This window comes from Pagrus major, chromosome 11, assembly GCF_040436345.1.
Source record: "Pagrus major chromosome 11, Pma_NU_1.0".
Lineage (NCBI taxonomy): Eukaryota > Metazoa > Chordata > Actinopteri > Spariformes > Sparidae > Pagrus > Pagrus major.
Window position 1 is genome coordinate 8,336,386 of NC_133225.1, and position 14,236 is coordinate 8,350,621.

General features: G+C 42.2%; 1 protein-coding gene across 1 annotated transcript; it reads left to right on the plus strand.

The window, feature by feature from the left end:
• The first annotated feature begins 11,622 nt into the window (after nucleotides 1–11,622).
• On the plus strand, nucleotides 11,623–13,990 carry rasl11b (RAS-like, family 11, member B). The gene is made up of 4 exons (XM_073477119.1): nucleotides 11,623–11,905; nucleotides 12,011–12,067; nucleotides 12,178–12,254; nucleotides 12,776–13,990. The coding sequence occupies exons 1-4, from the start codon at nucleotides 11,791–11,793 to the stop codon at nucleotides 13,265–13,267; spliced, it is 741 nt and encodes a 246-aa protein (XP_073333220.1). The 5' UTR covers nucleotides 11,623–11,790; the 3' UTR covers nucleotides 13,268–13,990.
• The last annotated feature ends 246 nt before the right edge of the window (nucleotides 13,991–14,236 follow it).

Consider the following 14,236-nt stretch of genomic DNA (forward strand, 5'->3'; position numbering starts at 1 on the left):
TCATTGATGGACATACTTGTTGTTAAAGTGAGGGCTAACTGCTGCTAACTTTAGCAGTAGCTGCCATTAGCTAGTAGCGGTCTTATAAGATGACTCTCACCACCAACAAACCTCTTCCTCATAGCTGTATAAAGCTCCTCTGCTAGAGATGTAGCTTAACAACTCTGACAGCTAACTAGCTAAGAAACAATTGACGCTAAAGTTGTCTGTCCATCAGGAAACTTTGGTGTTAAACCTCCGAGATTTTTTTTACATTCAGATCAAATTTAATCAAAATAAGTGAATAAAGTCATAAAATTGTGTCTCAGTACAAGTTATTAAATTGTGTGTTGCACAGTAATCAAATTCATCATGTTCAGTGCCCCATATCTCTGTTATCCAAGCTACTCATACTGTGCCATTTTATGACTCTGAGAACAGAAACTCAAACAATATATTTCACAATAGCCGAATCCAAAAAATACACAGAAATGTTAATTCATGTGACAGCCCTGTTCAAACCTGAAATGCACCTGTTCTGTTCGACAAACACTTTTAGTCACTTTAAGTAGAGACGGCGACAACGGCACAATAGCCACATTGTTCTCATTAAACAAAGCGGTGAGTGGAAGAGTTCGCCATGGCCATCTAATACAGGCAGCCCTGGAAATTATATCTGCATGTGTGCTGCTTTGTATATGTGTGCATTTTGTGAGTGCACATCATCATGTGGCCCACTCATAATGCAGTCGAATTATTGTACAGCGCCTTAATGGAAAGCGTGACAAGTGTTTATTCAAACACAGACGTTTCCGACAGGTCAGAGTGTCAGTGGATAATAGTGTCAGGCTATTTAAAGCACTGACCTAGTTTTCATAACTTTCATCATTCCCAGGTTGGTTATGCTATCGGGTCATGTGTGATCGTAGGTGTCTGTAACTGCTCTTTATAGGATAATAAAAAGTGAATCAACAGTGGCTTTTCGGAGGAAAGAAAGGAAAAAACAGGAAGAACACGATGTCGTGCTACAAACTTATTAGCACAAGAATTTAAGTGGCCCAACGGGTAGTGTACCAGAAATCTGCATGCCATTGGAAATCAACCCCCTACCACACACAGTCACATACATACATATACACACACACATATCATATCCCCCTGCATATTTTCCTCATTTCTACAGCAGCTCCAGATTCCTGGGCTGCCCCTCTTCTCCTCTGGAAGCTCGGCAGCATCTTGTCCTCATCATGGTCAATAACAATAGATCTGCTTGTATAACTGGATGTCTACAGTGAGCTGAGACGGCTGCAAAAAGCACTGGAGCTTGACCCACTTTCCAGTCCCGTGAACCGCATTAATTCACCCTTCCAGGTGCTTGAGAGCCCGGAGGTCTGCTGAGTGAACGTACTGAAGCCTTTATCTGCCCTTTACACAGCAGAGGCTCAGGCTGGAGATTTTGAAGCAGCAGGGAACACCTTGACACAGGTTTCGTTATATAGCTATGTCTCGGCAGAAAAATACAGAAACAAAGAGTTTTTATGGATACAGAAATGCAGGACTTTCTCAACAACAGTGTCAGCGAAGTTAGTCGCAAAATTTAATCAATAATCAGTCACTTGACATGCATTACTCAGCCCAGCTCCATAAAATGTGCCTTTATACGACTACAAATCCACACTTGTGCGTCATACTCCAAATGTAATATGTTTAAAATGAGAAAGCGAGACACTAGAGAACTACCATCAACCTTGGTGGAAACACAGAGAAGCCACGCTTGTCTGAGGTGAATAAGCTGGTGTATCAATAAAAGCTAAATGCGACAAAGTGCAACAGAAACAGACTCTAGTGTGTAAATCATGATGTGCGAGAAACATGTGATTATAAAGAAAGATGGTGATTAATGAGACTCATTCTCAGATCGTTAAATACAAGCATGTTGGGTTGGTATACGATGGTGTTCAGACCAAACAATAAGAAACAATGTAGAGTCTCATTCTCAGGTTGTTCAATATCAATCAACTTTCTTTCTCCATTAATCAACTTCTGCACCTTCAAATGCCCTCTGAAGCTTCCCCTTCACTAAAGAGATGAAACATTATGTTAAGAATTAGCAGTTCTGATGTTAGGATGTCTATGAATTGTGTTACAGAGATAACTACTGCAGTTGGCATGCTAACTAGCTTGTCCTCGCACATCCTGGTCCAAAGCTTCTGTGCTAGTGGTGTCCTCGAGTGTCCAGTCCCAACTGCTAGTTGCATGGCAAACTGAGCTAACTAGCTAGTTAGCAGCGGTATGTAGTTACTCTGGGGATATGCAGCCCCCTATTTGTTTGAGTATGAATTCGACAGGTGGCCGATGTTTACATATAGCACATTTAAATAACTCACTGTTGACTCTTGCATACATACTGGACATGAGAATTAAGTCCTGTGGTTGTTTAACTGAGCTATCCATCTCTGACCCCTCCCTTTGTTGCTCATTATACTACTTCGCCTGACTTCCTACTTTACCGCTGTAATAAATTACTACAGGCACAAGAGGTCGCCTTAATAAGACACATAAATATAGTTCTTGATTAACTGCTTTATTGTTGACTTGTATGGTCGTTTTTCTGATGAAAAACAAAACGTTAGTGAAAAAAGTAATCACATAACTGTACCCACATTTCAAAGTAGGCTAATGCATCACTGGCCAATACTGGCCTCAAATCCAAAACATTTCCTCTTGGCTCAGTGTTGATGTTTTGAATGTCAACAGTGAACTGTGAGGTTTAAAAGAAAGGAAATTTGGGGATTTGGGTGCGCTTTAACAAAATCTGTGAGTGTACCTCCGTGAGCACATTCTTTCTCTGAGGTCTGCAGGGACCAATGCATTTGTTACATAAAAAAATTATATTTTTCACTCAATATGGTGAGCAGGAATTTTCTTTTCTATGAGATTGTCGTGAGCTCTTCTCTGACGGAGCTACATAAGAAATATGTGAATTTTCTTTTTTTATCAGCTTTGAGTGAAAAACATTCCTCAGAAAATAAACACCACGCTTACCTTGAGCTTCTTCTTGCGTCACACCAGTGGAATCTGCCACAGAGGAGACTGGCTTCACTGAAAATATTCATGCAGAGACTGTCCCTCAGAATATGCAACATAGACAGAGCATGTATGAATTAAATCATGTCTACTGAAGTTCAATTCAATTCAAAATACTTTACTTATTTGTCCCCGGGGGGCAATTTAAAGTACCGGCAATATCGGTGATATAACTAAAATCTCATAGTAGCCCAGCACAATTTTCAGCTTTTACTTTAAAAGGTCATGAAGAGTCATTTTCAGTCACAGCATGTCCCCCTGTCCATGATGTGTGAGACATTAGCAGGGGACAGTGGCACGTGATGCTGTGGTACCCCCTCCTTCAGGCAGTCTGACGCACATCTTTCTCTTCTTTCATTGTACTTGGTGCCAATTTTCACGGATAGTACAGTTTGTACCCTTCAGGAACACCGACACGTACCCTCCATTATTGCCCCGAGCAGTTTAGCCCGTCTGTTTTCTTTTACTCACTCTGCAGCAACCTAATGACCCAGCTACACCACAACTCTTCCCTGCAGCAGACATAATGTGTTTCTGAAAGCCAGGCTGGGGGGTAAAAAAAAAAAAAAAAAAAAGAGTGTGTGGTAGTATCATCTATGGTGGAGCCAAGGCAGAGCTAGAGTTAACTGCTTGATCACCATTTGAATGTGTAGGATTTTGCTTAAAATATGAACAACATCCACACAATCATGAATATACGTCACGTCTTCCGTTGCGTCTTTCAGTTTAGCAATCTCCTGTCGACAGGTGAGTTGAAAGAATATGGTGAGGTTTTCATTTGCCCTTCCGCTATCCCACACAGAGATTGAAACACTCAGCATCTATTCTCTTGTACACTCACTTCCTGTTAAGCGCCCTCACAAAGGACAGACGCTGTACAGAGAGGTGACCTTGAGAATCTAGAGCGAGCTTCATTTCAGTCTGCCTCTGAATCTGGTGGCCACACTCATCTGAAAATGTTTGAATTCTTTGTGCAGCGTCTGTGAGCGTGCTGCATAATTACTGAGATTACGCCAAAACATGTGAGTCTGTGTGGGTGTGTATGTGCATATGAATGAATGTCAGTCATGCTGTCATAATGGAGGAGTCCACTGTTCCTCAGTCTGTCTGCATGTGCAGAGACTAAAGGGTTTGGAGGACAATTTTAGGAAGGACAGAAATTAACCCACTTTACAATACGGTAGACAAAAATATAAGTAGTTACTAAGGAATGAGTGAGGAACAGACATGTGATTGGTTCTTTATAGAGTGCTCAAGAGCTTAAGAGATTTTCATATTTAGCTCGACGAAAATAAAAGCTTATCTATTTCTTTGTTTCTTCTCGAACACTTCCCCTCCCCATCACTCACTTTGTACCTACGCACATTTTTGCGTTCTGTATTGTACAGCGTTACCAACTAGATACAGATAAAATGAGGTGCAGGTCAATTACAGGTCACAGAGGGAAGGACTTGACAGAACAGCATCAGTGATCAAGTGTTCATCTCAGGAACAAGACGAAGACAACCACTCTTATCAGTGAGCGCACATGTGCAGTTACTTCCCGGCTTCTACGCCTTTAGGTGTCAGAGCGCTCACCTGAAGGAAAGGAGGCGAGAAGTTATTCATCAAGGGATTAATGAGCTCTAAGCCCTCTGAAGAAGCACCTCGGGCTTTATCACAAAAAGACACTTTTTACCAGGACAAATGAAAAAGTCAAAGCAGATATTAACATTTCAAAACTGGGCTGGTGTAAAGGTTCCTTTGTTGTTGTATTCAGCTTTCAGGTGTGCCGTTCTTCACCTTATTTAACCTGACTCCACATCAAATCACAGGACCTTAAACCACCTCTGTGTTGTTGTATTTAAAGAAGCTTCTCTCATCTCTCTGTCTGCAGTGTTTTGAGGGAAAGTCCTTCAGGTCACGGCCTAAAACAGGCTGTTAACATATAGTGTTGTCATGTTTTTCACTGTTTTCTATTGGTTTAGGTGTGCCTATTTATCCCATCAGATTTAGTGCTCACAGGTGTCTAATCCACCTGTATTCAGGTTCACTCTTCCTGTGAGAGGTAGTGACAGGACTGAGCCTGTCTGTCAGTTTGCATGCAAAACTTTATTTAGTCTTGAAGACATTGGACTGACAGGAGAGCTGCCTCTGGGATGACAGAAGACGACAGATATGTGGGTAAACTGTGAAAATAACAAGGCAATTAAAGGATAAGTTCACGCAAAAATGAAATTCAATCATTATCTACTCCCATGTCGATGTTGCAGCATTCTCCTAAACAACTGAAGTAGATGTGGACTAAAATGTAAAGAAATGACTGAAAAAAAAAAAAAAAAATGTACATCTTTGACATGTGGTTGAGCTTGTGCACCCACATTAGACGGTGTGCGTGCTAATGCTTTTATCTCCACAGCTACAGTGAAAATTTCAGCTTATAGATCATATTGGTAACATTTTTATGTTGACTGAAGTATTTTTTAAAAAGTAATACATCTAAAGAGCTTGTAGTAAGGTGCCGATTAAAAGCATCTCTTTTCCTTGAATTTATATTGAATTTAGCTCGCGTTAGCAACGTTAGCTAGTGCACAAAGTGGCAACCACTTGAAGGGGCAGATGATTGGAACAAATAAGGTGTAAATAACATTTTTTCAAATCAGTTGGATAGACGAGCTTTGTGGAGCCATTTTTATGTTGGTTTTTTTCGGCTGTTTTTCACATTTTAAACGACTTAAAACACCTCATGGACTTCAGTTGTTTTAGAGAATGCTGCAACACTGTTTTGCTGTGAATCTCCAGAAATGTCTGATTTGTCATTTTCAAACTTATCCTTTAAGGTTATCGATATAACTTGATGATACTGATGAAATGATAATGATGATAATAGATGTCTGCTAAAGGTCTGACTGAAAACATAATCAGAATTAACATTTGGGTGATTATTTTCCATTTGCACATGCTGATCCTCTCTTCTATGGGTTTACCTGCATGAGCTCTACACCTGAACCTGTATCAGGCTGCACGTGCACAGCAGCATCTTTATGCCTATTCATCACTGCGCTCTTGTTACTTATGAGCTGACAACGGGTCACTGTGTCCCGCTGAGGGCTGTAAAGAGCCAGAGTAGTGATAATAATCGCATCAGAGCTGGCATAGATAGAGCCATCTCATTTTCCCATTTGTTGCACAGGGTACACAGTGCCACTATGCATAAAACTTTCTCATGCTGTTTGTATAATTTCCAGTATGTGAAAGCACTTCCTGGCAGTGGCATCGTTATGGCCACTCACTAACCACATCCACAGATCAGAGCTCCAGACCTGGCCCAGAATCAGCCCTCGAGGGAGCTGTCTGTCTACATTAAACCACCATAGAGACCCTACTCTGAACCTCGCTCTGCCTCCAGCATGGGCTCCAGCTCCGTTCAGTCTGGGCAGTAAAGCAGGCTAGACACACAGACAGGGCCCAGAGGGAAAATCTGAATTACCGACAGAGCCTCAAAACCATAAATCTCAACCACTGAGCCCCTTGTCCCAACATGATCTGTCCAGAGCAGAGTGTTCCTGTCTGTCTGTGTGCCTCTGTCATACTGATGATGATTTTATGTCATTACAGCCAGCTCCGATGGTTTATTATGTAGAAATTGTAACAGAAATCTATGTGTGTCCATTAGTTGCCATGGATGCCTGAACAATAATGATTCATAAAAATGAGGCGGAAGGCAAAATGGTTTGTCTCAAACATACCTGGAAATCCACTGCAAGTGGATAACTCTATTGTTCCTAATGTCCCTTTTTGGTGTCAATTGGTGTACTTCAAGGGTCAATCTCAGGCCCTTTATTGTTTAACCTATACATGTGTGCTAATGACAGTATAGAATAGTTGGAGAGGATGTTGCAACAAAATTATTGGTGGTATGGGTTAATTATCTCTGCATTTCATTCATGTGTTGACATGTTTTTCTCCATTAGACTGAAAAAATAGTATTAGTATTATCAAAATCATTGAAGAAACATCTCTAAGTATGATTAGTTTTGCAACATACCAGTGGTGTTTAACAATATTAAAACAATAAAACAATTACTTCCTCTCTCACATCGAAACTTCCTCTTCCTCCTCCACTTAACATGGTTAAAAAACAAAACAAACATTTCTATAGATCAGGTGTAGTTTCACTATGATTCCACTCACAGGTTTTGCACGTGAGAAGAAAAACAACTTCTCAATCGGTAAAAACAGGATAATCCAGCAGTTTAAAGTCTTACCTTAAATACATGTCTATGGTCACATGCACGCCAGACGAAAACACCCCGATCCTGTGTTATTGCTGAAACGCCTCCTTTTCTTTGTCTGTCTGTCTCTTCTACACGCATAGAGCCACACATGTCGGCGCACATAAACAGTCGGGGGACTGACACGTGCACGTCAATCCTCTGAACTGACAGTGGAAACCAATTATCCAATGTTACGCTGGAGATCAGCTGTGGAATGCAAACAGGAGAAGGGGAGCATGAATGAGAGATGGAGATTGAAGATTTAGATATTTTTCATCATGTGTCTTAAGAAGTTGGCCAGTCAGTCACGGTGTAAAAACTTGAGGTGGCATTCCTTAAACGGGAGGAGGATATGGTGTGTGTGTGTGTGTGTGTGTGTGGAGACTTTTGTCATTCAGAACCAGTGCCATAGTACACACAACCCCCCTAAACACCACCATCACCTCCCCCCTACTACTGTTGACATTCAGAGGAATGCAAATGGGTGAACACGTTGGAAGGTTTACATTTCAATAAGAAAAAACAACCTCTCTTCCTTTGTGTGGGCAGAGCTGCTTGTGCCGGCAGGCCAACACAATTTCCATTGGTCATTGGAAATGCAAATGTGCCTGCAGATATAAACAAATAAATGAAAAGATCTATCAAAAGATGTGTGAATAGATCTGCTTTTCAGTGTAACGCTTGAGTTTGTGCACCTGCAGTTAAATCCTTCAAGAAAATGGCCATTGCATTAAATTATTTCTTAAACTATGAATAAAAATATGGAACCTTTGTGTCTGTCAGAGTCCAAATTGGAAGTATTAAGCAATGTTTTTTTGTAGCGCTCACACAGCTTTGAAGAGCAAAATTACAACATTTAAGAAGAGGATTTAGTGTAAAATAACTACCTCCTAATTATCACCTTTGCATGCAATGATGAAAGGCAATGAGAATGATAAACATCTATCACGATACTAATAAATATATGACCGTGGCTCATGAGGTTTGCCCCCAGGGCAGCTCCAAACTGCCCCAGTTTCTCTGATATCCCAAATGACCGTCCTTTGTGGGATCAGGCCTGGGGGCGAGTGACGGCAGTATGCCTCTTCTCGGCTCAACTGTCCTCACTTATGTGTCAACAAGGACATCCTTCGGAGAACACCTCCTCCTCCTCCTCCAGATTTCACCTGCCCCTCGTCCCCTCCACCAACCCTCAATTAACTCAACATTCCTCTGTTTGCAGTGAATACCGTGAATTCTCCCTGGTAATTGTCCACACCCCGGCTGTAAGATTAACCCCCATTTTATCCTCTCTAACCATCTATTGTCACCCACGTGTGACACTCTGATCCCCAAAGTCAAAGGTATTTTAATTTACCTCCAGCCCTCCCTCAGGGAAAGTGAAGGCAACACCGACCTAAGGCACGACAACACAGACAGTTACTACACTGCTTTGTGAGATTTATTATCATCACATACACATTGTTTTTCACATTTTAAACACTTTGCTTTAAAGTCACCATGTTGACACTCTGCTGCTTTGACCTCTGGCGTGACTCACTCACCATTTCTACAAAGGGTAAAAAACACCTCCACAGTGTCCTATATTATCTGTCATCATTAGCCTTCTCCCTGGGTTGTTAGAGGAGGGAACCGTGATGCCTTTTATCTTTCTGTGTTACAAATATGCTGCAGCGTGGGCTTAGATTACAAAACCACGACACCTCACCTACATCATTCATTTGAAAAGGCAGGAGCTTCATTTGTACTCAGAGGCATTGAAGGAATTCATATTACATGTCATCAAATGCAAGTATGTACACTATTTACACACTATTAAAGGAAAAAATAGGCTCAATCTTGCCATAATGCCACCGGGGTGGAGTTCACTGTGCCGGCTGTGATGTGGTTATTGTGTGTGTGCATGTGTACACACCTAGCAACCATGTCTGCTCACGAATCCTGGGCACTAATTTCATATTTCAGCGCAACCGCCTGTCATCAGCACTCTTATCAAAAATACATACCAGACCATAATCACAGACGGACTGCAAGCCAAAATACCTCAGAGCACATGAGCACAAATGAAAGATGAGGGAGGGAGGGAGGGAGACCTGTGGGGGGAGGCGGAAGAAAATGGGACAAAGAGATGATACAGGTTAAATCAGAGCCGAGAGCAGCTGCTGATTTGATTTGCTGTGTGAAATATCAACAAACGTTTTATTATGTTGCAGCAGACTCCTGAAAAAAAGATGTTACTGCTCTGTTACCATTCTTAGATAACTGGCTGAAATATTGTGTCGTTTCTGGATGTTGAGGGTCGGTAAGCTTTCACATCCATGGCATGAATACTTGCATGAGTTCTTGTAAGGTATGTGTGAGTGCGTGTGTGTGTGTATGCAGGGAGGATGTGTGTATTTGCAGCCTACAACATCAGCAGCCATTAACCCCCTGTGTGGAGGACTCACAAGTGCAGGGGCATGTCTGAACGGGTTACCAGCTGCAGCACAACACTGGGAAGTTGAGCAGGATCCATCTGCATCCCATAATTTCTCACAAACAGTGGTGTTACAGCTGACAGTGTGGTGAAAATCTTATATCAACTTCGTATTTTTGTAGGCTAACCCGGAAGTTAGCATTGTCCTGGTTAAATAAGTAAAAAAAACGATTCCAATAATCATATTAAGGCTAAATAAACCAATAAACCAATAAACTTTAAATGTAAATATATGTATAATGTACTTTTAGTTGTACAGAAAAATACTTAAGTACATTCAATAACAGATATCAGAAGACTTTTACTCATGTAGGCTACTATTCCAAAGTAATATTTTAACATGATATATTTACTTTTACTCAAGTATGAATTTTGGCTACTCTTAACAATACTGCATAAATGTGTCCAAGATGTACGTTGTTATTTATGCTAATGTTAGCTGATGTCTGATGGAAGCTGATTGGTTATCAAAAATGTTGTTTTTGCTTGAGAGATGGCCAGATGTTCTTCTTGATTTTCACTATCCATCACCTTATCAGTTGCTGATTAATGGGAAGTGGTGAAATTATAACATTTTGTTAGATTCCTTACATTCATAGGACTTGCAACCTCAGCATACACCATCCAAGCATTAGAGGTTCCCACCCGGAGCGTGACGTCAGGGGAAAATAGCCGCTGATTGAATATGGTCTACTATCGTTTCACCACTTCCTGATTGACCAGAAACTGTAAATATGATTGACAGTGAAAATCTGGAGGGACATTTTCCCATATTTCAAGGTAAAACAACATATTTGATACCCCATTAGCTATTGTTAGCATTCAACCACTTCCAAGCTAATATTTTTTTCACTTGCTTACATCCAGTAGGTTTCACTTAAATACATTTGTGAGATAAATAATGCCTATCGTATTGTGTAACACTGTCAACAGTAACGTTAGCTAGGAAGTGGCTGAATGCTATTGTTAGCTGATGTCTAATGGAAGCTAATTATTATCATTTAATGTGTTATGTTATATGTTGTTTTGCCTTGTCTTGTCTTCCAAGGCAAAACAACATATAACATAACACATTAAATGATAATAATTAGCTTCCATTAGACATCAGCTAACAATAGCATTCAGCCACTTCCTAGCTAACATTACCGTTGACAGTGTTACGCGATACAAGGCATTATTTATCTCACAAATGTATTTAAGTGAAACCTACTGAAGTTTCACTTAAATACATCTGTCAACGGTAATGTTAGCTAGGAAGTGGTTGAATGCTATCGTTAGCTGATGTCTAATGGAAGCTAATTATTATCATTTAATGTGTTATGCTATATGTTGTTTTGCCTCTGGATTGTGAAATTATAAAAAATGTGTCCTTTATTTATGGCACATGTAACCTAAAATACAGCAGTATGACACTCTCAGAAGAAAATGGCCGCCTTGTGAATATAGTTTAAAAACAGCTCTATTTTGAGGCTGTCACCGATGCTTAAAATAATGTAGGTATTGTGATGTTTCACTGTAAAATAAGTTGAATTTTTTGTGACATTTACGCTGTTTTTCTATCGCATTACATTCTCTGACAACAGTCAATAACTCACATTTTCTCCAGTGAAAGGGAGGCTGTGTAGTCAGGACGCCCAGCCGGAGGTCCCACCTGTTGCAGCAGCGTTTCTTCTTCGTGTATCGCTGCTTATCCACGTGTAGGCGGGGGGCGCACGAGGGAGGGAGGAGGGGGGGGGGGATCACCAGCGGGCCAATCAGATGTCACCGCCGTTCTGGGGGTATAAAAGCAGCGGTCGCTCCTCGGCAGCAGCATTCAGTCAGCTCGCTCGCAGCTTCTTCCTCTCAGACTGGTATCCAGCGCATTTCACTTTCTACTGAGCGACTCAGGAGTGATACAGGATTTACTTCAACCGGTTTTATCTGAAGACTTCGTCCGTGAGCGTTTTAAAGAGTTTGTTTTTCTCCCGGACGGAACTGAAAAACGGGAAGAAAATGCGTCTTATCCACAACATGACGACCATTGCGGAGTATCCTGCACCTGAATACTCGGTGCCCAACCGGGTCATTAAAATGGCTGTGATAGGAGGCAGCGGAGTAGGCAAAACAGGTAAGAAAACGACCGAAACCCCTTTCTCTTCTGGTGTTACAGTGATTTATTTTGTCTTTTATCCTGTCATATGATTTTCTAATATTGTGTTGTTTTTATTTTCAGCGCTCGTGGTGAGATTCCTAACGAGGCGCTTCATCGGAGACTACGAGAGAAATGCCGGTGAGAAACTGAGCAGGACACGTTTCACAGATGAAATGGTTTCAATCGACTTTGTAAGATGGTGAAACTCTTGGTGTTAAGCTGTATTTGTTTCCTTTCTGTGCGTGCAGGTAATCTCTACTCCAGAGAAGTCCAGGTGGATGGAGAACAAGTGACCATCCAGGTTCAAGACACTCCTGGCGTGGAGGTAAGATCCACAGAAAACAGACTTGCAGACCTGTGCTTGACTGTGAGGCAAACTGAGTCGACAGACAAGGTTCAACACATGAAAATTACTTTGAGGCTAGTCCAGTACAAAGATGATATAATCCAATTCACTGTCTGGCTGTTAAGATCATTTAAGCCTCTCTTGACTGGGCACAAGTCCAAAACCAGAGATATGTGTGTGTGTGTGTGTGTGTGTGTGTGTATGTATATTTTCTCCTGAAGTAGAGCCTTTCAGTCTGGCTGTCTAATCTCCCATTTAGCCTAATGGATGTCTGAGGCCAGAGTAAATGATACCCTGATCCACATCCAGACTCCTCAATCACCCACACCTCTCTGTTCTGGCGGAGTAACCCTATCGCTCTTGTCTGCCTCAGTCAGCATTCCAGTCATGACTACAGATCAGTTGCAGAAAGTCGGGGCGCGTTTAATCTGAATTGTTTCATTTTTGTGTAGTTTTGTTGACTTTTGTTTTAATCTCCTTTTTTCTTTTCTTTCCTTCAGATGACTGATAATGGCATCAGTCTACCTGATCATGTGAGCTGCTCCATCCAGTGGGCCGACGCCGTGGTGCTGGTGTACTCTGTGACAGACCGCCGCAGCTTCGATCTGATCGATCAGCTGCACCAGCTGGTCGTCCGTACCGGCGCCGCCAATATGCCCCCCGTGATCCTGCTGGCAAACAAGGCAGACCTGCTGCATCTGAGGCGGGTCGACTCCCAGCAGGGTCCTCTGCTGGCGGGGACGCTGGGCTGCTCTTTCTACGAAGTATCAGCCAGCGAGGACTACAGCCAGGTGCACATGGCTTTCCACCGGCTGTGCTGCCAGCTCGCCAAGCAGCCACCTCCTCCCACCTCCTCTAACAACTCCACTGCTGCCGCGGAGAAGAGGCGCTCTCCCCTCATCCCTAGGCCAAAATCTCCCAACATGCAAGACCTGAAGAGGCGCTTCAAGCAAGCGCTGTCGGCCAAAGTCAGGACTGTCACCTCTGTGTGAGAAGAAGTTGAAAAGTGGTCCAGAGTGGCCACAGAGAAGGAAAGCATTGTAGGTGGAAGAGAGGACAAGATTCATGCTTCACCACTGGAGTCCAGTCTGTCTGAGGGCAGGTGTGAATTAAACAGTGGTAGGCTGACTCTTTACAGAGGTGATGACCTCTGAGTGGGCAGTCCTGTGTCTGTCCTGTCAGATGCCATGCGTGAGGAGAAGCATCGAGGCGGTTCAGAAGTGGGACCTGAGGACACAGGAGCAGCCGTGTGAGGCTGACTGAACCACAGACTCTCTGCATATAAAATCAAAACTATAAATCGTCTCTCCTGGCAACAGCAGCTCCGAAGGACTCTGCAGCTTATTTTTAGCTGCGCTGCCCTTTTGTGGCAGCGTTTTAGTCAGAATGCCACTCCACGGCACTGTTAAACGCTGGTATTATTAGAGCAGCTACTTGAGCCAGGGCTCTGTGCAACAATGTGTGTGTGCTCAGTCTCTTTAATGTCAATACCTGTGGCGTATTTTATATTTGCAGCATCCTGAACCATCATTGTGCATGACAGACTGATGAGGGGAGGTGGGTGGGGGCTGTATAGGGGCAGCAGACACAGTATGTAGCATGTGGCGGTTATCACTGATGCACTTTATAAAAAAGGAATAATCCAAAGGGCCTTTTTTGTTATTTATTTGTTACAAATTCCTGTTTTGTTCACAATAAAATTATGATGAATTTGATTCTGTCTCTGGTGTCATTTATCAGTTGTATAGAAGCATTTTACAGCAGAAACAAAACCTCAGAACATCTGTATGATGACCTTGGCTTCGTAAGACTGAGACGTATCTGCTATTGTGAGGGGGATGACTCACGCTGAAAAAAGCTGACTTGTGAATAAACCATTTCAGCATTAATGAATGGCATTGAACTGAAATAAAGGCATGACTGTACAGCAGCTTCTCAGGTTCTGAGATCTGTCTCAAAAC

Bases quoted from the DNA above. Each gene is read 5' to 3' on its own strand.
- rasl11b (XM_073477119.1), top strand. From the start codon at position 11,791: ATGCGTCTTATCCACAACATGACGACCATTGCGGAGTATCCTGCACCT. The intron at 12,068-12,177 runs GTGAGAAACTGA...CTGTGCGTGCAG, and splicing joins AGACTACGAGAGAAATGCCG to GTAATCTCTACTCCAGAGAA. The intron at 12,255-12,775 runs GTAAGATCCACA...TCTTTCCTTCAG, and splicing joins AAGACACTCCTGGCGTGGAG to ATGACTGATAATGGCATCAG.